Source organism: Ananas comosus, linkage group 7, assembly GCF_001540865.1.
Source record: "Ananas comosus cultivar F153 linkage group 7, ASM154086v1, whole genome shotgun sequence".
NCBI classification, from domain to species: domain Eukaryota; kingdom Viridiplantae; phylum Streptophyta; class Magnoliopsida; order Poales; family Bromeliaceae; genus Ananas; species Ananas comosus.
The window spans coordinates 6,629,423-6,655,956 of NC_033627.1; the positions used below are offsets into that span (position 1 = coordinate 6,629,423).

The 26,534-nt window shown below is 38.9% G+C and overlaps 1 protein-coding gene across 3 annotated transcripts; it reads right to left on the minus strand.

Moving 5' to 3' along the window:
- Positions 9,380-26,194, minus strand: LOC109712419 (aquaporin NIP1-1-like). 3 transcript variants are annotated; one of them, XM_020235975.1, is made up of 6 exons: positions 26,061-26,194; positions 25,894-26,020; positions 23,693-23,917; positions 22,812-23,009; positions 10,998-11,059; positions 9,380-10,002 (listed from the first exon to the last, which is right to left on the minus strand). In XM_020235975.1, the coding sequence occupies exons 1-6, from the start codon at positions 26,186-26,188 to the stop codon at positions 9,771-9,773; spliced, it is 972 nt and encodes a 323-aa protein (XP_020091564.1). In that variant the 5' UTR covers positions 26,189-26,194; the 3' UTR covers positions 9,380-9,770. The 3 variants fall into 3 exon arrangements, with proteins under 3 accessions (XP_020091564.1, XP_020091566.1, XP_020091565.1); XM_020235977.1 differs by having other exon boundaries at positions 25,894-26,011; positions 26,050-26,165; XM_020235976.1 differs by lacking the exon at positions 10,998-11,059.

The following is a 26,534-nucleotide window of genomic DNA, read 5'->3' on the forward strand; positions in this document are numbered from 1 at the left end:
AAAAGATATATGAATTATTAATGAAAATTTACTAACTTTTATTTATATGAGAAATATAATAGTATTTTATCGAAATTAATATTTTATATATAATAAATATATATTATTATCTTAATAATATTATAGTTTTTCAGCGGTGTAAATGTCGTGTATGTGTTCTAATTTGTTGAAAGCTATCGAGTCGATGTGTTCAAGTCATGTCGTATTTCGTGTCTCGTGTCAATTTTCGTGAAAGCTAACTTATAAGTTATAACCAATTATACTATTGGTTATGTTAATCCACATCGTCTACTGAAAAAATGGACAGTGACCAGAGTTAAAAGGTATAAAATCTTTATTCTAAAATTTTTTTTTTTTTTTTAGAGATAGGTAGTACGTTACGCGCTTTGTTTATTTCATTTAGAAATAAACTTAGCTGGAAATGTGAATCAACTAGAATTCGAACTTGGAACCTTAGGTACCAACCACCAAATTTTTTGCCACTTGCTCTAGGGTGGTCGGTATTACTCTAAAATTTTTAAGTCACTTGTTCATGTACATATATGCATTATTTATTTCAAAATGTCCAAACATTGTTATCCCGCTCCCAGCAGGAAAAAAAAAAGAAAAAAGAATCACCCTATACCGTGATTGCATGCAACTTGGTTAAGCCGGTTGCTTTATTTTTTTTATAAAAAAAATCAATTATCTTTTATTTTGCCGAAACTATTCTTCTCATATGGGCTAACTTCAAATACCACTCTAGTGGTTTCGCACTTTCTCACTTTCGTACTCTATAATTTAAAGTATATTAAATTAGTATCCTGTGATTTCATTTTTATCTTTTCGTCAGTTTCTCCGTTAATATTTTGTTAAATTATGTACAAAAAACTTCAGATATCTCAACCAGATTTATCGAATTTTTACTTTAGTACCCTTTAGTTTTAACTTTGTCATTGATTTAACGAAAAAAATTAGTGAAATTGATAATAAAAAAATAAAAATGAAACCATATGGCACTAAATTGATACACTTTAAACCACAGGGTACTAAAGTGAGAAAGTGTAAAACCATAGAAATGGTATTTGAAGTTTTCCCTTCTTATATTAAAGGTTTGATTTTCTTCTTAAAATTTAGGGGCAATTGCTTATATATTCCTGAAAAGTTTCCTACTTTCTGATTTACCCCTCTTAGAAGGTTAATATTGAAAATACCCTTTCTACGTTCCAACCTATTTCTAATATATCCTTAGAGTTAAAATCTGTTAATTAACCTGTTATCTCTGTAAAATTATTATTTTGCTCTTTCAAATATACCCTTTCACCATCACTGACTTTCTTATTTGCCCATAAAGTCATGGGCATAAAAAGTATTTTGACTTTTGGTCTTTTCCAATATACCCTCCTATCGTCACCAACATTTCTTATTTGCCCTTAAGTTAAGGGCAAAATTGGTATTTTAATTTTTTTTTAACTGTGGTAGATATTTAACTCATGTTTAACCGAAGCTAAGTTAACAGAAGATAACTGCGGGGGTATTTTACAATAACGGTGGAACATATGAGGATTATTTAAAAAAAATATAATAAATAATTTGAATATTTTTAAACGTATGAGAGGTATATAGTCAATTATCCCGAAAATTTATCATAAGCGGACCGAACCAGTACACGAGCATCTGTATAAATATGTAACAGCACCAAATACAAGGTGATGTAGAGCTATAATTAGCTAATTATAACCTAATAAGTACACCGGCCCACCCAAACTATAGTGTAATCATAAAATAGTTCATATAACATTGTAGAATGCAACGGAAGTATTCGTTCGTATCTTTTGCGGAAGCGATTCGCGCTACAACGCGACGAGCCCGGATCGTAGAGATTGATTCACGTGTCCTTGGATCGTCCTTGAAGGTCTTTTAACACTCCGAACTCGCGGTGGATTGAACTACAAACGAGTACGATCGCAAATTCACCGTTCAAGTCCTTCTAGAATAATAGGTTAATAGAGAATGTGGTATCTCTCTTTTTGTTTTCTTATTCTCTTTCCTTTTCCGTTCTCTTTTTTTTGTGGGATCGCCCGTATATTTATAAAGGATTCCAAAATCCTAATAGCGTAAGAGATAAGGCCAAATCAGTTATTAATCGTTAACCTAATATGATTAGATTTTATCTCTAAATAGCTTTCCAATTTAAAAGTGAGATTAATCCTAACCCAATTAGATATTATAATAACCGTCGGATCGAGCCCGATTATGGGCGCACCCGATTCGATTTAACCGAATGCCAACATCTCCTACTCGCACATGACGGGATCGATGCCATCGTAACCACTTTCTCAATATTACACCACTATTAATTCTATTCTTACAGGAAAATGAACAGTGCGACCGCCGAGTAAACCTGCATTTTGGGAACTCTATACTAGAAACTGCATATGGCCAGCATAGAGACATCGACCCTCAAAAAGAAATATTAGACTCGTGATGCCCTAGACAATTTGAATTACATCAGGTTCAGCATCTCTAATCTCTCGAAGAGCCATGCTAACCTCTGTTGCGCACATTATGACACTATACTCATAATTGTTTCGCTATGCTGAAGCGACAGAACCTGTCGACAATGAGTCAAAGTGTCTGAATGTAATTCAGCTAATCTTCCTTGAGCCCTCATGCCATCGAGTTGAGAACTGATTGCTTTCCCAGCAATGCCCCGTAAAGCCACATCACTCATAGCCGTAGGAAACATGCCAAAATAGCAACATCAATTCTTTCACTTAATGACATAATCAAAAGTCACTAAGGGCATCTAACATATATAGGACATCGTCTCAAAATAATGCCCGTGAGAACTCACACGATGAGGAAGCAGAGATCCATTCACTCATCTTCGTTATTTTGTCGCCCAGCACATGTAGTATGAAATACATACTATTACAGAAAATCCAAATAAGCGTATGTCTTTCTCAATGTCATACGGATCTTAGCTCAGTCACTCCCGGAGTGTCTAGCCTGAGTTCTCCATTTGCTCGCTATCTCAAGCGCCAAACGGTGAGCTCACATCCGGCTCTTAATATACAGGCCATACGAATCATGGGACTATTCGTATTTGGTCTCATTAATGACCTCATCTTGGTGCCAACCAAGGCGGCTTCCATTAATGCCTCAATTTTCGCTCGCTCTCTACAGCGCCAAAAAGAATGATTGCCCATGTGAGAGGGCCAATCGGCCTGCAACATACTATCAATCCGTTCTACAACAATATAGAAAATATATGCACGTGTGCTAATCTTACCAAATATCTTTGCCAAAGTAATAAGTTGTAATTAAATAACCAAAAATATTACAATAAGAAAAGATGTGTTCTAGGATTATTTCCTTCTGCGCCACTGCCTCACGAACAAAGTGATACTTTAAGTCGATGTGCTTAGTCTTGGCATGATATTTCGGGTCCTTCGAGTATGCAATCGCTGCAATATTATCACAATAGATCGTCACAGGAACGGAAGTACAAGCGACAATCCTAATGTCTCGAAGGAACCTCCTCAACCAGATAGCCTCCTGAGCCGCTGCAGAACACGCCGCGAACTCCGCCTCAATGGTGGAAAGAGTTACGCAAGTCTGTTTCTTACTACTCCAAGATATGGCGCCATTGTCAAGTAAGAATGCATATCCTGAGGTCGACTTACGCTCATCTAGGTCACCAGCCCAATCCGCAACACTATAACCGATGAGACGCAAATCCGTACCTTGATAGCACAGCACATAATCTATCGTACTTCTAAGGTAACGAAGTATCCTTTTAACAGTCTTCCAGTGGTCCAATCCCGAATTAGACTGAAAACGGCTAACCAGGCCCACGCAATAACATATATCAGGCCGAGTACACATCATAGCATACATCAGGCTTCCGACCGCATTAGCATATGGAATCTGATTCATCTTATCCTTCTCTTCAGAAGTTTTAGGGCACTGTTTAAGGTTCAGACTCTGACGTTTAGCAATAGGAGTGTCAATGGGTTTGCAATTGTGCATCTGAAATCATTCTAAAACTTTTCTTAGGTAAGTCTCTTGAGACAGACCTAAAAGTTTCTTTGAACGATCTCGTAGTATCTTAACTCCGAGCATATAATTCGCTTCACAAATATCCTTCATCTCAAAATTAGAGGACAGCCACGTCTGAGTGGCGACAATCATCTCCTTATTATTCCCGGCCAATAGGATGTCATCAACATATAAGGAAAGGATTAGAAAAAATTCTTTGGACCGTTTAACATACACACAGTGATCTTCTTCAATCATCGTAAACCCATCTTCAGTGATGGCTCGATGAAATTGAATATACCACTGTCTGGAGGAATGCTTCAATTCATAAATGGATCGTCGGAGCTTACAAACTTTATGCTCCTCACCTTTACAGAGAAGCCAGCAGGCTGATCCATATAGATCTCCTCATCCAGTTCTCCATTGAGAAATGCAGTTTTAACGTCCATTTGGTAAAGTTCCAAATCCAAATATGCGACAATGGCCAAGATTAGGCAGATCGAAGCAAAACTTATGACAGGAGAAAAGGTTTTCTCGTAATCAACGCCTTCTCGTTGTGTAAAACCCTTTGCTACTAGGCGAGCCTTATACCTATCGATTGAACCGTCTGCCTTGCGCTCAGTCAATCAAGTCCCAGACATGATTTGACTTCATCGATTCTATTTTCTCTATCATTGCATTCAACCCTTCCTTATGAGTAGGTAATGAGAGAGCCTAGGAAAGATCCAGGCACATCATCATGTGCAGTAACCATGAAAGCTTCCCTCTCAATTTCAAAACAATGACGGGAAACTCCCACACGTGCTCCTACGAAGTTGAGGCTCTTTTTCTAAAGGTAAGTCACTCCCACTATCCCCAGGAGGTATCGGAGTCGCCTCCTCTGCCTCAACTGAGCGAATAGAAGCGCCAATACCAGAGTCATCCATCTCATGGAACTTAATTTCATTTCGAACCTCACTTCTATAAGGAAAATCCTCCTCGAGGAATTTAACGTCTCGCGACTCAATTTCAGTCAAACTTGTATCTGGCTGCTTTCTGATGAACACATATCCCTTAGATTGTTGAGGGTATCTTATAAAGATATACGTTTTTCCTCTAGGACCTAACTTTCCATGCTCATGCGAATTGTTGTGCACATAAGCTGCCGAACCCCAAGGACGCAGGTGCTCCATATTTGGTTTCCTGCCTGTCCATAATTCATAAGGGGCGGAAGGTACTGTTTTGGAGGATACATGATTAAGAATGTAGGCAGCAGTTAATAATGCATCTCCCCAAAAGGCGATAGGCAAATTTGCTTGCGCCATCATTGACCTAACCATGTCAAGTAAGGTGCGATTTCTTCTCTCCGCTACACCATTTTGCTGCGGAGTGCCAGGAATTGTTAGTTGTCTGATTATTCCCTTCTCATCACACAATTTCTTGAATTGTTTAGATAGATACTCGCGGCCTTGATCAGTTCTTAAGGTTTTAATTTTCATATCTAACTGATTCTCAACCTTATTAATATAACGTCTAAAACAATCCAATGTTTCAGACTTATAGGAGATCAAATAAACATGACCGAAGCGCGTATGGTCATCTATAAATGTGATGAAGTAAAAAGCACCATGTCTTGCCCTTACACTCATTGGGCCACAAATGTCGGAATGGATTAAATTGTAAAGGAAATTCTGCCCTAGAAGTTTTATCAAATGGTTTTCGGTTTGCTTTTCCCGCTAAACAATGTTCACATGTGGACAGGTCGACTTTAGTGAGCGAGCTCAATAGCCCGTCTCTAACTAATCTAATAATTCTATCCTGCCCAATATAACCAAGACGTGCATGCCATTTAATTGAAACATTGTGATCATTCTCAGCAGAAGATAGCAAGGAAAAAGAAACACTATTATTAATATAATAATCAATGTCCAAAACCATAAAATCATTTGACAAAAAATCTTTTCCATAATAAATAGTTCCAAGATGAATCTTAACTATATCATTCTCAAAACGAAAAGAAAAGCCTAACTGTAGCATAGCAAGAATAGAAAACAAGTTCCGTCGAATTCCTGAAGTATAAAGTACATCATGTAGGTACAAAGTTCGACCACCTTGCATGATCAACTTGTATGTGCCAACGCCTAACACATCGACACTAGAATCGTTCCCCATGTATACTCTTCTTCTCCCAGCAGGCACACGACGATACTCGACGAATCCCATCCGATCTCTCGCTACGTGGTTTGTTGCTCCTGAGTCTTCTTCGGCCCAGAGCAATCACGAGCGACGTGTCCTAGCTGATTACAATTGAAGCAGGTCATCTTTGACTTGTCCTTCTTACTACCTCGTTTGCTTCTCTTTCTTTTAGTATTCTTCGTGTTCTTAGGCGCGGATCCAGTATGATTTTGAGGCCCAGTAGTCCTTTTTCGCGTGAATCCAAATGTTCTGCGAAAATTTAACTCAGCAGCATTAGCAGTTGGAGTTTTAACAGCCTCAAGGCGCTCCTCCTCCAACTCCAAATGCCGTGCAACATCCTCAAAAGTTTTAATATTTTCATTATGGGTCAAATTTACTCGCATATGTTCCCACGAATTGGGAAGTGAGCGAATCATAGCTTGCATCTGCTGCTCATCAGTTAAGGTACCGCCAACCGACTTTAACTCGCGAATCATGTTTGACATTATTCTCACGTGCTGTTTCATAGTCTGATCGGCACGCTTCTTATAACTGTCAAACCGCATAGTCAGACTACGCAACCTTGTGGTCGAAGTCACACCAAATTTTGCTTTGAGAGCCTCCCACATTTCATACGCAGTCGGATACTGCTCACACTGGCACAAGAGATCATTCTGCATACTGCTCAGCAACGTGATGCGAGCAATGCGATCCTTTTTAAGCCAATTATTATAGGCTTTCATATCTCGGCGAGCCTGGGCACTGGTGCCCTCTGTGGGTTGGTCCATTTTATTACTCAAGTTTTTCAGGACCTCTTGCTCAGCGAGAATATATTGAATTTTACGGTGCCAAATATCATAATTGTCACTATCTAATTTCTCGCCTTTGTTTAAATCCACAACAACTTGTTTGGAGGCCATTTAATCTCACTAAGTTCATGCAATGCGCAGAAAAATATTTTAAAATTAGTACACGATACATGTATTCAATTTTGCCCCATCTCTAATTAAATAAATTAAAAATTAGATCATAGATACGTAAAGAAAAAAGTCGCTATGCTCATAATCACATCACACACCATATGTCAAATTTTTTAAATTATTTAATTAAGATGCACAAAATGTTTGGGAGTAAAAGTATATATTATACTCTACCAAAATTAAAGATTCCCACTTGATAAGGCATGCAAAAAAAAATTTATATTATGCTAAAAGATTGTATCCATACATAATAGAAAAAGCATTATAAAATTTTAAATGCATGCTAATATGTCACAAAAGCATTTTGAACCATTGACCATGCATAATATATCATGAAAGCATATTAATCATTGAATACGCTTTTTTTTAAAAAAAAAAGTGCAAAAAATGAAAAGAAAAGACCCAAGAAAATTTTCTGCAGGTCCGCGCATGGGCTGTTGCCCCGCATGCGGCCCGGCCTATCCGGCCTGCGCATACTGGCCAGCGCCAGGTCTTCTGGCTAGCCCGCGTGCGCGGTCCGAACGGCCCGCACGGCCCGAATGGCCCGAGCATTCTGCTGGCTTGCGCAGCTTGCGTGCGCTTGCCAGCGCGCGCGGCCTGCTTGCCCGCGCAGGCCTCGCACGCGGCCCGGGAGGCCGGCCCGTGCTCGGCACACGTGACTTGCGCGCGGCCCGCGCAGTTTGCGTGGAGCCTACGCGCGGCCCGCGCAGCCCGCGTGGCCAGTGCGGCGTGCTTGGCCCACGCGGCGCGCTTGGACCGCGTGGCCTGAGCGGCACGCACTGTGCATGTTAGCCCGCGCGGTTTGCGCGCTGCCTGCTAGGCCTGTGCGGCCCGCGTTCACGCGGCCTGCGAGGCCTGCGCAGCCTGCGCATGGCTCGCGTAGCCTGCGTGGCGCGTGGCTTGCGCCCGGCGCGCGGCTTGCGTGGCCCGTGCGGCGCGTGGCCCGCAGCCTGCGTGCGGTTTGCAGCCTGCGCGAGGCCCGCCTGGTTGCGGGGCTTGTCGCGTAGATGCGGCCTGCGCGGCCCGCGTGCGCGCCCACGAGACTCCAAGCTGTGTGGTATCCGATTTTTTTTTTTTTTTTTAAAGATAGTGAATCTTCAAAAAATCATAACTTATGATTTAAAACTCCGATTCATGCAATAAATACATCGATGGAAAGCTTGTGAGGAGCTCTTCCAAATCATGCAATTTTCACAATGGAATATGCATCACACATCAAACAAGCCACCCCCAAAGTTTCGATTTAGGGTTTCGTTTTTCTCTTAAAATAGAAAACCTTATCAAATCGAACTTTGTAGATTTAATCTATAATATAGGTGCTTTAAGATGTGAAGAAAATCAAGCAAAATTATCCACTTTTGAAAAATTCGCCATTAACGCTCACATACATGCAAGAAAAAAATCTAAAACATGATAGATCTAATTTTAACGCATGTAATCTTGTTAAAAGTTGATCTAGGGCACGAAATCAACCTAAAAAGGGCTCTGATACCAATGTAGAATGCAGCGGAAGTATTCGTTCGTATCTTTTGCGAAAGCGATTCGCGCTACAACACGACGAGCCCGGATCGTAGAGATTGATTCACGTGTCCTTGGATCGTCCTTGAGGGTCTTTTAACGCTCCGAACTCGCGGTGGATCAAACTACAAACGAGCACGATCGTAAATCCACCGTTGAAGTCCCTCTAGAATAATAGGTTAATAAAGGATGTGGTATCTCTCTTTTTGTTTTCTTATTCTCTTTCTTTTTCCGTTCTCTTTTTTGTGTGGGATCGCCCGTATATTTATAAGAGATTCCAAAATCCTAATAGCGTAAGAGATAAGGCCAAATCAGTTATTAATCGTTAACCTAATATGATTAGATTTTATCTCTAAATAGCTTTCCAATTTAAAAGCGAGATTAATCCTAATACAATTAGACAACATAATAACCGTCGGATCGAGTCCGATTATGCGCGCACCCGATTCAATTTAACCGAATGCCAACATATGAGGATTATTTAACCGTCGGGGGTATTTTGCAATAACGGTGAAACATATGAGGATTATTTAAATAAATAAATAAATAAATAAATCGAATATTTTTAAACGTATAAGAGGTATGTAGTCAATTATCCCTAAAATTTATCATAAGCGGACCGCACCAGTACAGGAGCATCTGTGTAAATATGTAAGAGCACCAAATACAAGGTGATGTAGAGCTATAATTAGCTAATTATAACCTAATAAGTACACCGGCCCACCCAAACTATATTATAATCATAAGATAGTTCATATAACATAAAGAACAAAACTCTATTAGGAGATAAAATTCTCCTACTAAGCCAAATATCCACTGACACGTAGCCAAAGCTCTTTTACTAAGACATACCAAACAACGTCACACCATAATCCAGTCGCTCTCTTTCTATATATATATATATATATATATATATAAATACCAATTCTTAGTGCTTTTAGATTTCTAATCCTTAGATCTCCATCTAAGAACTACAACATCAACATCTCCGTCTAAGAGCTAGAAATCAAAAAAGCACTAACAGTTTGGTACTTTTAGAAATATTCTAAATCAATTATATATATATAAGATAATTTTTTTTATTAATGAGATGAATTAATTGGATCCATCAAATTCTGATTCTCTTCTCAGGGTTTTGAGGAATGACCCACTCCTGGTGATCTCCCGGAGGGGCTTGTTGGTGAACCGGATGAGATTGTAAGCCCATGCTCCAGCGACCGCCCCGGCAGTGGGGCCCACCATGTACACCCAAATTCCGGTGTACCGGTGCAACACGATCGCATTCCCCAGGGTCCTCGCGGGATTCATCGACGGTCCTGATATCTGCCTATTAATAAAGAAAAATAATAATATTATTACTTATTTCATATTATAAAAAATTTTTAACTTTTGAGAAATGCTGAATAATTTATTACCTGATCTTTTTTATTTAAGTCGCCCGATTACTTTGAAAAATTACTACCCGCGACAGACACATCCGTACATTCATTCATTCACAGCATTCTTGTCGGCGCAATTTATTCACCCTCCATTTCATTTGATAATTTATACAATAAAAATAATATATAGTGAAACTTTTAAATATCGATATATGTTAAAAAAATATTATTAGTTAAATTATCAATACTTTTTAAAAGTATTGTTATATATGGAATCACTATATGTGAGGCCGCTTCGATATTTGGCATCCACTTCTCTAGCAACATGTGACGAAGGGATATGTGGCGATCGTAACCCTCTACGATTCCTACAAGATCCTCGCGATTGAACTCTACCTGCTGGAACCCTTTCTCGTCAGCTACTGCGGCGGCAGAGGAGGAGAAGGAGAGATGGTGATCATTTTTTTTTCTTTTTTGTTTGTAATTAGGCCGAGTGGACTGGATGCGTTGGGTTGAATAGAAGAATTTTTTGTTTTTGATTGGATTAAGTTTTATATTTAAGTCTTAGTAGATTTTTTTAAAAAAATATTGGCATAAATAGAATACTTACATTAAAAATGTTTAAAAAATATATCTTTATTATAATTTAATTCTATTGCAGTGTTATCTTCAAATAAATAATAAAATTTTTCTATCTATGAACTGGATGGTTGAACAGAAGTAAAGATATGTGTTGACTATATATATATACATCTCGTACCGGGTGCATATACGTTCATAGAAATTTTCTGATGCAAATAAAATAATTTAAAAAGTAAATAATAAAATTAAAAAGAAATAGTCATTTTGAAATAGCTCAAAGTTCATATTGGTTTGGAACATCTTTACCTAAATTCGAAGCATTTTAATAGAAAATATATATTGTGTAATCATGCTCACATACCCAGCTAAGAGCGCATTGAGTAGGACAGTGGCTCCCACGGCCAACCCAGCCAATTCTCCAATCTGAACAAGTGAAAATGTCACGAGCTTAATTACTGAGGAATACTAACTGACAAATATATTTTTTTTGAAACAGATAGATAGTATGCTACCCGATTCGTTTATTTCATTTAGAAATAAATTTAGTTGGACAAATTTTGACATGCTCTACCTAGTCAATTAGCATTGAACAATTAATGATCCAAATAAATAATTTTTTAAAAAATAAAGGGATAAGGCTTTTGTATTAATAATATATTATTTTAATTATCAGCGCACAAACAGAATAAGTACGAGTTTAAAATTTGAAAAAAAAAAAGGGGTAAGCCAACTAACTGCATGAGGCTTCTTGTATTATTGTTGTGATTGTTTCATGTAAATGAAGAGTTAAATAAACTATCTCACAACTTTAGCACGACAGTATATGGTCAAACTTGATTTTTTTATTTTTTTGAAAAAAAAATAATATACTACCATTTCATTCAATAAAAATATAAACTTAATTAACAATAAAATTACGGCAACAAAGCTACAGAAAAATAAACAAAGAAAAACAGGAAAGAAAAAGTAAAAAGCAAGAAGAAAGAAGAGAGAAGAAGAAAGAAGAAACACCCAACCACATTCCGAAAAATTAATGAACTCCGTGCCAATCCCACAACCTCTCAAGCTCTCTAAATCCCAACCAACAGCTAGGCTAATTTTTTTATTATAGAAAATTCGTCTCTTCCTCTTCCGACGCACAACCAACGAGGTGGTATAGCTATAGTCGGTAATTCCTTTCTATGGAAGGTACCCTACACTAAATGTTTCGTCTCCCAAGGATGATTAACCAAGGTGAGCAGCAATATTGCGCCCTTGCTGACAAGACACTTCAACAGCACTTTAATAGCTGCATAGTGGACAAGCAGATGGTCTATTATCTCTGAATCTTCGGAATAGAGTGTTAGTTATATGCCCAAAAGTAAATCTGTTGACACTGGCTAAACGGTATTTATGTATTAATCATTTATAACTCATAATATAATTATAGATATTTTATTCATGTTTATTGTATAGTAGTGCAATATTGACGTGAGTCGTCCATGTATAGAGTTTTTATTTGAAAAGACATATTTCTAAAAGTTAGAAATTTAAGATATATACTTTTCTGTACGATAATCTTTAAATGCTCCTAACTAGAGAAATATTATAAGGACGGTGATATTCTGGATAGAGCGGTGTATGTTATTTTCTAATTGAGGTGACGAATTTGAAGTCACTACTGTAGGGACATTAGAACAAGCACACAAGTGCTTGTTAGAGAACAAGTACACTGAGCGTGACCATTTAGTTGAACAGTCACATGGTTCCATACTCGTCAGTGACAAGTTCATTGCTATAGTTGTGTGAAGTACTCCTCAAACCTAAGGTATCATAGTTGTTTCACATATAGGTTGCTACTGTTTGATAGTATTAGTATTAGTATTTAGATTCTAGACACAGGTTTATATTCGGTACTGATTAGCTGTAGTTGTAGTACACTGAACTTTAGCAAATTGTAAGATTCTAGTGTAAGAATAGTGTTTTATACTATTATGCATGTTTTGAGGGTTGTCTATGTGGTTTCTGCCTGTTTCTGGAGCTTATTAGGCACGAGAACGTACTCTCGACATCAAAATCTGCAAAGTGCAAATTTCAGTGTTGAGTACTGATACTAGAGATTGGTACCGGTACCCTGTACAGTGCCGAAATAGGTTGCTCTCAGATTTGAGATTTGGGGTGTTGAGTACCGGTACTGGGTGTTGAGTACCGGTACTGCATCGCACGAGTACCGGTACACCGTATTAAACCCGAATGTTTTGCGCTCGGGTTCTGTATGCCTGAGGGCCAGGTACCGGTACTCCCATTCGAGTACCGGTACTCAATGCAGAAAACTGCAGTTCGTGCAGTTTATAATTTTTGAATTTTTATGGGGTCTTAAGAGAATTGTTACATCAGGTATATGACTCCCCCTTTCCCCCACATGCCTCCCTTTGTTCTGAGGCTTGAGAGAGCTGGAGGTTGGTTTTTCTTCATTTCTCTTTTTAGGATTTCTTCCTCAAACTCTTTTAGATATGGGTTTTGATCACTTTTCTTCTTCCTTTGTATGGTGGCTAGCTACTTGATCCTTAAAGGAGGCTTGGAAGTGAAGAAGAGAGTTTGTTTGAGAATATAACTCCAACTCTAACTTGGTTTAGAGCTTTCTTTAAGGTTAGTACTTTTCTTGCAACATTTACTTGTGAATTTTGCAAGATTTGTAGATGAAGACCTAGTTTTGAAAAAACTAGGGTTTATTTTGGAGTTTCTTGATTTTGAACCTTTGGAGTTAAATTGATGAGTATAGAACTCTCTTTTAGGTTGGATTTAAAAATTTGTAGCTTCGATTTGGACTTTGGATAAGTTCTTCTTGGGTAAAAGTATTTTTTGACCTATTTTAGACTTAATTTTTGATTATTTTCGTGAGAGGTTTGTCAGAAGCTTGTAACTCTCTTAGAAATTCTCTTAGGATACTAGAAGCTTGGTGAACAATTTCATTCGAAGGAACGAAATGCTTTGAAGGGTATCCAGTCGGTTTGACCTCGCCGAAATGGGTGAACTCCCTCTATATCTTTAACATTGTTTTTAGACCTAATTAGATGCATATTCATACTAGATATGACGTGAGAGAATTTTTGAATACATGCTTCATATATGTTATGTATAGAAATTTTTATGCTCTATGAAGTAGAGACTTACAATGTGGACATATATATTAAATAGTATATTATGATGATTCCTCTTATCCTATGGATTATACGTAGTGAGAACGGAATAGAAAGGGGTTAAGCTTGCATGATAACCAATATACTTGTTATAAACAAGGTGAATGTGATATAGTGCATGGTAGTGACAAAACATGAAACTAAGTATGTTATACTTAACCTAGTTGAACAAGTAGAACTTGACATTGTGACATAATATTCGATCTCTAGATCGCTAGTTGACATTCCCTATTTTAGACATGATGAACAAGATCCTTATGTTGTTGATCACGGTTGCTTGCCATTGTGCTCATTCGCACAAGCTTGTGAGGGTTCCTACAAGCCAGCATTCCGGAGTTGGCCTATGCGATATCATGCTTGTCCGTGCAGGATTGGGCGTCAAAGTGGATTGCCATGGGCGAGGCTCATTCCTAGCGTAGGAATGATGACTACCATGGGCCATTAGGCACAGCACAAGCCGGGACTTTACCTTGTGTAAGTTCTTGTTGATTTGGATAACTATAATCAAACTTAATATAGACTTCACTACTAGATAGTGCTTGACATTTGGACATATACATTAGTCGCATTTTTGTTCATTTATATGATAGAACAGTTTCATACATGTTAAATAACATTGTTATTTGGAGGCATAGTAGTATATGAATTCCTTTAATTCTTGCAAGTAATCATGTTATAATATTAGTATTCCTACTCTTACCTCAGTTGACCTAATGGTGTAATTCGCGTTTCTCGGCGGCTTACCCACTGGGAACTATTGTTTAATAGTTCTCACCCCTATGTATTTGTTGCTTTTGTTTCAGAGCCTTCCACAGTGGGTGAGGCTCGGGATCGCGGCAAGGGAGTCATGACTAGCTAGATCGTTGGGAGATATATTTATAGGCAGACACCTTTATTTTTGTTTTAGTTGGGAGAGGTGTTGCGATCTATTTTGTATAGAAACCACCATACGAATGTGTGATGTATTCTTTTGGATTATACCTTGGTGTATTTTTTGGATAGTTGCTTTCTTTATTGTATTACTTGTTGTTATATTCTAGTTGTAGTTTATTTGCTCAGTTTAGCACTTATGCTCTAATTACCATGCTAGGACTTTATTCCTTGTCATTTTCATTGAATGCTTTAATGTAGACGCCTTGTGTCCACTGGAGATGCCTTGTGCATACGGCGGGTCTGTGCACGTGCCGGGTAGGATCCGCTGGGATCCGGGTGTGACAGATTATATTGGTATCAGAGCCTAGGGTTGAGTCTTAGTGGACCTAGAAAATCTTACGCCGGTTGGACTATAAGAAATAGGTTCGTGAGAGACGGGATCTATCTAATTTTTGAGCAAAAGTATATTGATTGGGTTATAACTTTAACTCCAAACGGTTGGGGTTTGATTGAAATGTGCAACTACTAACACCTTGGAAGGTCACGTTGGCGGCTGACAACGTGACATTGGAGATTAGTTGAAGGGCTCACTTCACTACTTTCGCATGATTGGGGCTTTGCTCCTATGAGTGGGGTTGCGTTGGCGTGGGTTTTACTAACTTGCGCATTGTTATCTTTGTTGTAGCTTGCGATGCCAACGACTCGCTCTAGGTCAACCGGGGCGAATGAAGCGGCTAATTTTGAGCAGGTGGAAACCTCCGCTACCTCCGGATCGAGTGAGGTCCGTGAGTTGAGAGACCAGTTAGCTTCATTGGCGGACTTGGTAGCGCAGCAATCCGCGGCGGCTCTCCAACAAGTAGAAGTAGCGTGCCGACATGAGGCAAGGATGAAGCGGTTGGGGGACTTGCTACTTTAGCAGGCTGTTACCAGGGTGATCCAGGATCCACCACCGCCAACGCTGGCAGTTGATGCGACCACGAGGTCACAATCACCAGTGCCTGGCACTTCCTGTGCAGCGCAGAGTATCGAGCCTGGGAAGGAGGTAGTAGTGACACCGCCAATTCAGATGCCCACGGCAAGGACAGTTTTCCCTATGATGGTATCTGGAGAGGAGCGGGACCGATTGATGGATCGCCTTAATGAATTCTAGAGGTGCAATCCCCGGATCTTTAACGGAAAAAGGGCAGACCATTAGATAGTAAAGAAGTGGTTGATGCACATGAAAAAGTTATTTTATGATACCTTTGTCGAGGAGCGGGATAGGGTTCGGCTCTCCACCCACTACTTGGACGGCAAGGCCTATCGATGGTGGACGGACATTAGCGATGATCCCAACACCGACTTTACGATAATTATTTGGAAGCGGTTCAACAAACTGTTGCTATCGGCGTACTTCCCGCAAAGCGTCAAGCTACAAATGGAGAGAGACTTGCACAGTTTGCGCGAGGGGGATCGGACTGTGGCAGAGTATGAGCGAGAGTTCTCCCTACTCCTGCATTGTGTGCCCTTTGTAGTGAGATATGATGAGGATAAAGCCCGTATCTTTGAGGTGGGTTTTTGACCGTCGATATTCAGATTTGTTCAGTCGTTAAATTTACAAACCTACCGAGAAGTGGTGAACCGCGTGCTTATTGTGGAGAAAGGCGCGGAGATTACCAAGGAACAAAGGGAAACTTTTGAGCAAGGGGAAGGAAAGAGGTATGCGGCCGAGGGTAGCAACCAGACGCACTCTAAGAGGCCGCCGAAGCACCCGAGGAACCAGTCTCGAGGGCGTGGCTCTATTGCGACGTGAGAAGCATCGGATTATCGCCGGGCATCGCGTTGTACGATCTATGGTGGTCCTCACTTCCCACCGCAGTGTCCACAGCGTGGGGGCAAGTGCTTTCTTTGTGGCCAGAAGGGCCATTTCCGTTTTGAGTGCCTTAGGGGTTCTATTCCAGCGCCGTCATCTACGTTAGCATTTGCTTCACCGGCTCTAAGCCATGGGACTCCATCGACCCATTATCAGACGGGACGATCGCCGGTTCAGCGACAGGTTGAGGGTTCGCGACAGGCAACGAGTGGGCGTATGTATGTTGCCTAGACTGCGGAGGCAGCAGCAGCGGAGGAGGTCGTTGCAGGTATCATTTTAATTAATAACATCAGAGTTCATGCATTATTTGATACCGGTGCATCATATTCATTCATTGATCGGCTATTTGTCGAGCTGCATGGCATTGAACTTGTACCTACCTTACATCCGGGACGAGTTATTATACCCGATCATATCTTGGACATTCGGGAGTTTTGCCCTAGTTGCTCTATTAGGGTAGGGGATTGGATTATGCTTATTGATCTTTTAGCTCTAGACAAATTTGGAGAGTTTGATGTGGTTTTGAGCATGAATTGGCTTACGAAATATTATGCCACTATCGACTGTAAGAATCGGATTGTAATATTACATGAACTGGGTCATGATGAGGTCGTGTACAGGGGCTGTAAGAGTTCATTGTTTGCGATGACTATATCTTCTGCGCGGGCTAAGCAGTTGATTAAGAGTGGTTGTGTAGCCTTTTTGGCTAGCATCGTCATAAGGGATGGAGATATCCTTAGGATTGAGGATATTCCGATTGTGCGGAAATTTGTGGATGTTTTTCCGGCTGAGTTACCGGATATGCCTCCTGATAGGAAGATTGAATTTGTGGTAGATCTTGTCCTTGGCACTACCCCAATCTCAAAAGTACCTTGTATGATGGCACTCGCCGAATTGAAGGAGCTGAATGCACAATTACAGGATTCGTTGGAGAAGGGTTTTATTAGACCGAGTCATCGCCTTGGGGAGCGCCGGTTTTGTTTGTTAAGAAGAAGAAGAGATCACTTCGACTATGTGTGGATTATCGTGAGCTTAATAAGGTCACGATTAAGAATAAGTATCCATTACTGAAGAACGATAATTTATTTGATCAACTTCAAGGATCAAGAGTGTATTCCAAGATTAATTTGTAATCTGGGTACCATCAGCTCAAGATCAAGTCTGAGGATGTTCCAAAAACGACTTTTCGAACACGGAATGGACATTATGAGTTTACCGTTATGCCGTTTGGACTTACTAATACCCCAACAGCTTTTATGCATTTAATGAACCGTGTCTTTAAGCCATATTTAGACAGATTTGTCGTGATATTTATCGACGACATCTTAGTGTATTCCCGAAGCTACGAGGAGCACGAGGATCATTTTGGGCAAGTGCTGTAGGTGCTTCGTGAAAGAAAGCATTTTGCTAAGTTGAAGAAATGTAAGTTTTGGCTCGGCGAAGTAGCATTCTTGGGACATGTAGTTTCGGGAGCTGGTATAGCGGTGGATCCTAAGAAGATCGAAGAGATTAAGGATTGGCCTAGACCAACGAATGTTACTGAGATACAGAGTTTTCTCGGTTTAGCTGGGTACTACCAAAGGTTTGTTGAGGTATTTGCTAAGTTATCTACTCCCCTCACAAGGCTCACACATAAAAGAACCAAGTTTATTTGGAATGATGTGTGTGAAAGGAACTTCTTGGAGTTGAAGGAGCGTTTGACAACCGCCCCGATTTTGACCCTACTGGTTTCGGGAGAAGGATATGTGATTTATAGTGATGCTTCACTTAATGGTTTGGGTTGTGTTTTGATACAGGATAGAAAGGTGATAGCTTATGCCTCTCGCCAACTGAAGGATTATGAAAAGAACTATCCGACGCATGATTTGGAATTTGCGGCCGTAGATTTTGCTTTAAAACTATGGCATCATTATCTTTATGGCAAACGATGTAAAGTTTATACGGATCCCAAAAATACAAATTTTCACTCATAAAGAGTTGAACTTGAGGTAGCGAAGATGGTTGGAGCTACTCGAGGACTATGATTTGACTATCCTCTACTACTCACGTAAAGCTAATGTAGTGGCGGATGCCCTTAGTCGCAAATCAATAGAAAATTTAGCAATGTTGATTGTTACTCAGCCACCGTTACTAGCAGACTTGAGATGGTTGGATTTGGAGGTGGTAGCACTCGACACACCTTTAAGGTTAATGTCTTTGGTCGTTCAACCTACCTTGATAGAAAGGATTAAAGAAAAGCAAGCCCAAGACTTGGAGTTGCAAAAGATTTGATCCAAGATTGATGATGGACACGCCGATAACTTTTATTTGGATGATCAAAGAATGCTTTGATTTCATAATCGAATTTGTGTACCAGCGGAATTGGAGATTACGAAAGAAATTTTAATGGAAGCTCGCCGAGCACCCTACACGTTACATGCGGGGGGTACAAAAATGTATAAGGATTTAAAGTTGCAATATTGGTGGCCCAGAATGAAAAAAGATGTTGGAGAGTTTGTGGCTACATGCCTAACTTGTCAACAGGTAAAAGCTGAGTACCAACTTCCTGCAGAAAAATTGCAAAGTCTACCAATACTCGTGTGGAAATAGGAGAAGATCACCATGTACTTCGTTGTGGGCTTGCCCCACTCACAAGCCGGGCATGATGGGATTTGGGTGATCGTGGATAGATTAACAAAATCTGCACATTTTGTTCCTATTCACATTACTTAGACAAGAGAGAAGCTCGCACAAGTATATCTTGATGAGATTGTGCGACTTCACGGAGTGCCTACATCTATTGTATCGGATCGAGATCCTAGATTTGTATCGCATTTTTGAAAAAGTCTCCATGAGACATTAGACACTCGACTTGATTTCAGCACTGCATTCTACCCTCAGAGTGATGGACAATCGGAACGCACTATTCAGATCCTGAAAGATATGCTTAGAGCATATGTTATGGACTTCCAATGTGGATAGCATCAGCATCTACCCATGGCGAAATTTGCTTATAACAACAGTTATCAAGCAAGCATTAAGATAACGCCGTTTGAAGCCCTCTATGGAAGAAAGTGCTGATCACCTCTTCATTGGAGTGAGATAGGTGAGAGATGGGTTTTGGGCCCTGATGTGCTACTAGAAGCCGAGGATAAAGTTCGTCTTGCTTGAGAACGACTGATAGCGGCTCAAAGTAGACAGAAGAGGTATACAGATAAGCGTCAACGAGACTTGAAATTCCAAGTGGGAGATCATGTCTTTTTGAAAGTCTCACCGACAAAAGGAGTAAAGAGATTTGGTATTCGAGAGAAGTTGAGCCCACAATTTATTGGACCTTTTGAGATTTTGGAGCATGTAGGCTCGGTAGCGTATCGGCTTGCCCTACCGCCGAACCTATCAGGAGTACACAATGTGTTTCATGTTTCCACGCTCCGAAAGTATGTTTTTGATCCAGTTCATATATTGGACATTGCTCCGGTGGACTTACATAAGGATATGAGCTTTGAAGAGCACCTCGTGAGGATTTTGGCTCGTGAGGTGAAGTAGCTCTGGAATCGTGAGATTCCTCATATGAAAGTGTTTTGGAGCAATCACGAAGAGCGCGAGACTACCTAGGAGTTGGAAAGCGTACTTCAGGAGCGTTATTCCCATCTCTTTTAGATGGATTCTTGAGGTACTTGACTTTAGTTTTGCGGACGAAACTCCTTTTTAGGAAGGGTGAATGTAGTACACTAAACTTTAGAAAATTGTAAAATTCTAGTGTAAGAATAGTATTTTAAACTATTTTGGATGTTTTGAGGGTTCTCTGTGTGGTTTCTGCCTATTTCTGGAGCTTATTAGGCGCGAGAACGGGCTATCGACATCAAAATCTGCAAAGTGCAGATTTCAGTATTGAGTACCGGTACTAAAGGTTGGTACTGGTACCCTGTAGAGTGCCGAAATAGGTTGCTCTCGGGTTTGAGATTTGGGGTGTTGACTACCGGTACTAAGTGTTGAGTACCGGTACTATGGCTCGGTACCAGTACTGCATCGCACGGGTACCGGTACACCGTATTAAACCTGAATGTCTTGCGCTCGAGTTCTATATGCTTAAGGGCCGGGTACTAATACTCCCATTCGAGTACTGGTACTCAATGCAGAAAACTGCAATACGTGCAATTTATAATTTTTGAATTTTTGTGGGGTCTTAAGGGAATTATTACATCATGTATATGACTCCCCCTTTCCCCCACATGCCTTCCTTTGTGCGGAGGCTTGAGAGAGGTGGAGGTGGGTTTTTCTCCCTTTCTCTTTTTAGGATTTCTTCCCCAAACTCCTTTAGATTTGGGTTTTGATCTCTTTTCTTCTTTTTTTGAATGGTGGCTACCTACTTGATCCTTGAAGGAGGCTTGGAAGTGAAGAAGAGAGCTTGTTTGAGGATCTAACTCTAATTCTAGCTTGGATTAGAGCTTTCTTTAAGGTTAGTACTTTTCTTGCAACATTTACTTGTGGATTTTGTAAGATTTGTGGATGAAGACCTAGTTTTGGAAAAACTAGGATTTATTTTGGAGTTTCTTGATTTGAACCTTTGGGGTTAAATAAATGAGTGTAGAACTCTCTTTTAGGTTGGATTTGAAGCTTTGTAGCTTCGATTTGGACTTTGGACAAGTTCTTATTGGATAAAAATATTTTTTCACCTATTTTAGACTTAATTTTTGGGTATTTCTGTTGGAGGTTTGTTAAAAGCTTGTAACCCTCTTAGAAATTGGTGGACAACTTCGTTCGAAGGAACGAAAGGGTTCGAAGGGTATTCGGTGGGTTTGACCTCGCCGAAATGGGTGAACTCCCTCTATGTCTTCAACATTATTTTTAGACCTAATTAGATGTATATTCATGCTAGATATGACATGAGAGAATTTTTGAGTACATGCTTCATACATGTTATGTATAGAAATTTCTATGCCCTATGAAGTAGAGACTTACAATGTGAAAATGTATATTAAATAGTATATTATGATGATTTGCTCTTATGCAATAATAAAAAGCATGTTAGAGATGAATGTTGGTTTATCCTATAAATTATACATAGTGAACGGAATAAAAAAGGGTTAACTTGTATGATAACCAATATACTTGTTATAGATAAGAAAATGTGATATGGTGCATGGTAGTGACAAAATATGAAACTAAGCATGTTATACTTAATCTAGTTGAACAACTAGAACTTGACATTGTGACATAATATTCGATCTCTAGATCGCTAGTTGACATTCCATATTTTAGACATGATAAACGAGATCCTTATGTTGTTAATCACGCTTTCTTGCCATTGTGCTCATTTGCACAAGCTTGTAAGGGTCGTTTCCCTATAAGCCGGCACTCCGGAGTTTGCCTATGCGACATCATGCTCGCCCGTGGGGATTGGGCAACGATGACTACTACGGGGCCATTAGGCACGGTGCAAACCGGGACTTTACCTTGTGTGTGTGTGTGTGTTTGTATACCTATGAATGTGAATTAAAAAAAAAAGCCGTATGGTATTATATGCTATACGGATGGAGCTACTTTAATTAAGGTGCCATGCACCTTAATTAAAGCGATTCATAATGGTATTTGATGCATATACATATAGAGATCAATCTCTCTTCGATTTCTCTTCCACGTGTGTGTTTCTATTCGATCAAATTCTCTACTCTTCATCGATTAGTGAATCATGAAGGGATTGCTAACACCGCCCAGATGGTCCGTGACTCATCTAGTTTGTGAGATGAAAATCGATCGGGTATACGCTGATTCCATGTAGACACGCATATAGACCGGACACGTGTGCGGCTATACTAGAACCTCAAAGCAATGATTGAAACTTACAATACCAACCATACAGTAATTCAAGAGATCTTTTCTGGTCCGCGATAGGATATCTAAACATAAAGAGTTTTCGTTTAGATTAAATTTTTGTATAGTAACATGAGAATGATTCGCCGGCAATGGTTTGATTTATTGATTTTCGGTTATCATATATGATATGTATTTGGTTTTCGAAAAATTTTAAAATGCAAAATTATCTTCCGCTACGTTTTTCTGATGTGCCGGTTAATTTCTTATAGAGAGCACACACGTGCCCTCTCCCTACTACCCTCTTTTACACAGGTTCTTAATCGCGAGAATTTTACGCTTAAGTACTAATCTAGGAGGATTTTGACTCTAAGCAGCACCAAAACCTTCGAAAACTGGGAAGCAGAAGGATCTCTAGCTCCCCCGTATGGTCAAACTTGAATATTGCGGGATATATTTGAAGTGGCTAGTAACTTACAGCTCTATTGTCGGTGGCGACTCCGGCGAGGACGAACATCAGGAAGAAAGTGATGATAAACTCGAGGACGAGAGATTGGACGTTGGACCCCGTCGGGATTGTCCCGAAGAAGCGGTTGTGCCCGCCGCCGAACAACAAACGCACCGTTCCGCTGGCGAGTGTCGAGCCCACTAGCTGGGCTATGATGTACATTGGCACCTGCATCAGTTGAAAGCAATCGCAAAGTGATTACAACTTGGTTGTTGAAAGAGTAAGCAATGTTCTAGTGTAGCATATTACAACAAAACTGTTGTATAGCGATACTTTTAAATATCGGTACAGGTCAAAATGCTACTGGCTATTACCAATACTTTTTAAAAGTGTTACTATATGTGGGGTCGCTATATGTAAGGCCGCCTTGATGCTTGGCACTCACTCCTACAAGGACTTGTGGCGGAGGGACACGTGGTGATCGTAGCTCTCTACGGTCCCTGCGAGATACTCACGGCCGAACTCCAGCCGCCAGAACCCTACCTCGTCGACTGCGGCGGCAGAGGAGGAGAAGGAGAGATGGCGATCAATTTTTCTTTTCTTTTTCTTTTTTATTTGTAATCGGGCCAAGTCGGCTGAGTGGAATTGGTTGAGTAGAGGAATTTTTTATTTCTTATTGGATTGGATTTTATATTTAGGCCTTAGTAGATTTTTAAAAAAAGTTTAAGCATAAATGAGACACTTACACAAAAGAATCCCAAAAATATGTCCCTATAACCTAATTCTGTTGTAGTATCACCAGATCTAAGACGCGCCATTTTAAACAACTTTTCTATTAGAAAAAGTAAAACTCAAAATTTTGTAAAAATATTTATATGAATATGTTATATAGAAATGTAGGATAAATTAACCTGTTTCCATGGAAACCTTCCGCAAGAAGCAAAGGCGATAGTTATAGCAGGGTTGATATGGGCGCCAGATATGTGCCCGACAGAGTACACCACGACCATGACGGTGAGCCCCCAGACGGTGCATACACCGGGAAAAGTCACGGCACCCCCCTTGCTCAAATCCACGGCCACCACGCCGCACCCGGCGAAAATCAAGAAATATGTACCAAGTATCTCCGCAATGATCTGCAAAAAACAGCGAAAAAAAAGAGAACAAATGATTAAATAATTTTAAAGAAATGACAAACAAAATATTAAAAACATATAAAATATATAAAATAAAATGTCAACCGTAATGGTGATATATAAATAAAGGAAAATTTTACTCCTACACCCCGAAAGGAGTGTAGGATATACACGCGACCCATTCAAGAGTAAAATGTACTCTGCTAGTCACATCAATGTGACTAGCGGAGTACATTCTAATTTTGGATGGATGGAATGTATATCATGTGACTAGCGAAGTACATCCCCATTCTTGGATGGATGGAGTGTATATCCTAAACCCTTTTGGGGGCGTAGGACTAGCATTGCTCACACATAAATGTGCCAATAGCCGACTGTGATGGGTTTATTTGCTGGCCAACTGCCTATTCTTGTGTTACTTGAATGCACTTTACTCTCGGTTTGGCTTGCTGTGCGGTATTTTTGATTGTTTCAACATAATCAGAAATTACATTTTTCAAGAATCAGATTATGACTAATATTATATTAGGTTTGATTGGGTATTATAATAATTTAATAACGGATTACTGCACATATAAGATTACCGTATTTGATTTGTCTTATATATTTTATTAATTATGACAGTAAAGTTTATTTGCACGCAAATTCACTTGAAATTTGAATGTAAATTTTATGTATAATTTTAAATTCAAATTTTAAATTTAAAAATAAATGTTGGTTCAATTTTTAGATTCAAGTTCTAATTTCGAGATAGAATTTTAAATTTAAATTTTTTATTTTGAAATCAAACTATGAATTCAAATTCTAAATTCAAATTCAAAAATTGAATTCAATATCAAATTCAAATTTCAAATTTAAATTTATATTTTAAATTTGAATTCAGATTTTCAATTCAATGTTCAAAATCAAATTTAAATTGAAAATTTATATTTTGGGTTCAAACTTAGATATCTTATATAAATGAGAAATTAAATTTTGAATTTTCTTTTGAATTTAAATTTGAGGTAATTGGAGGGTGGGGAGAGAGACCTTTGGAATTTTTCCTAAGTTGCGGATTACCCACAATTAGTAATGCAAGATGCCCGCTGCCTCTTCCGTAAATTTTTTTGGGTAATCTTATACTGGTAGTAATCAAGTAGAATTATATATGGGATGAATCTCACACAATAATTTAAAAAGACTCATATTAGCTTTTCACTAATCCGAAACAAGTGGATACACAAGAAGTGTCCTTTTTGGCACTATCTGAAGTAAAAAGAAATGCTAAGTTTACATTAAAAAAGGACTTGTAAAATCTATAATCCTTCATCCAGCAATTTTAAGATTTACTAATTCTTTTTTATTTTTAGTTTATTTAAAAGAAGAAGAGTCATAAGACTTACAGAGAAAAGGTGAATTTTGGATGAGATGCATGGCTGTAGGTTTAATTTACAACTCATTTTGGATTGTCAGACCAGGCAGTGCTATTTAATAAAATATTATCTCGAAGCTATTATATTTGGTTCAAGGTTCGTGGTACACCAAACAGTGTTATTTAGAGCCTGTTTGATTCATAATTTTATAATATTTTAATAATTTATTATTTATTTAATTAAAAATTAAATTATTATAATTCAATTTAAGTTGGAAAGTTATTAACCGTGTGAGTGAAATAGTAAAATATTTTATAAATTTTAGGTAGTAGAAAGAGTAATAAATTAAATTATTATAGAGACTACTAAAAACACGCTAATTCTTAATAACATTTCAATTTAAATGGTTTGATAAGTTAATAATAAATTTGTCATTTCAAATATAAAATATATAAATTATAAATCTTGATAAGTTTGTGGCAAATCCATCTGAACTTACTTTTGTTAAAATTCAGAAGAGTCCGAAACTTAAGTTTCTAATTTTTTTAAAAGAACACAAAGATGAAGATGATAGTTAATGGGTGGAGAGAGAAAGAGAGCGATATCAAGAAGTGCTTCACCCACCTTTTGTATGAAATGTACAGAGATTCCTGAGCAACATCCTTCGCTTTTGGAAATCTCATTTGTAATCTCCTCTCCTCCTCTCGCTTCCTCCATAGCTCTCTCTCTCTCTCTCTCTCTCTCTCTCTCTCTCTCTCTCTCTCTCTCTCTCTCACACACACACACACACTACCACCCAAAGAAAGTGAGAGACACTAAAAAGAGGCTCTAGCCAAAAAGAGCTACTCCAAGGGTAAGGGAAAAGCCTCAAACTTGGGTTTCTATTTATATTGGCACCAACTAAGAAAGAGGGAGGCATACGGACCTATAGAGATTGAAATAAGGGACGAAGTGTACTGTATCACATTTATATTATATTATTTATAACAAATTAATTATATTTTTTTATTTAAAAAAAATAATAAAAATATTAATAATCACGATGGGACAAATAAATACAAAAGAAATTATTTGATTGGTTGAAAATGTCACGTTACTAATATAATTGGTGTATTCTGGAATTTTTCGAAGAAGGGCACAATACGGCACCAACTAGAGAGTAGAGATAGAGAAAGAGAAAGAGATGATCTAATAGACTCTCAGCCACTCTTTGCTTTTCTTGAGAGAGAGAGAGAGAGAGAGAGAGAGAGAGAGAGAGAGAGAGA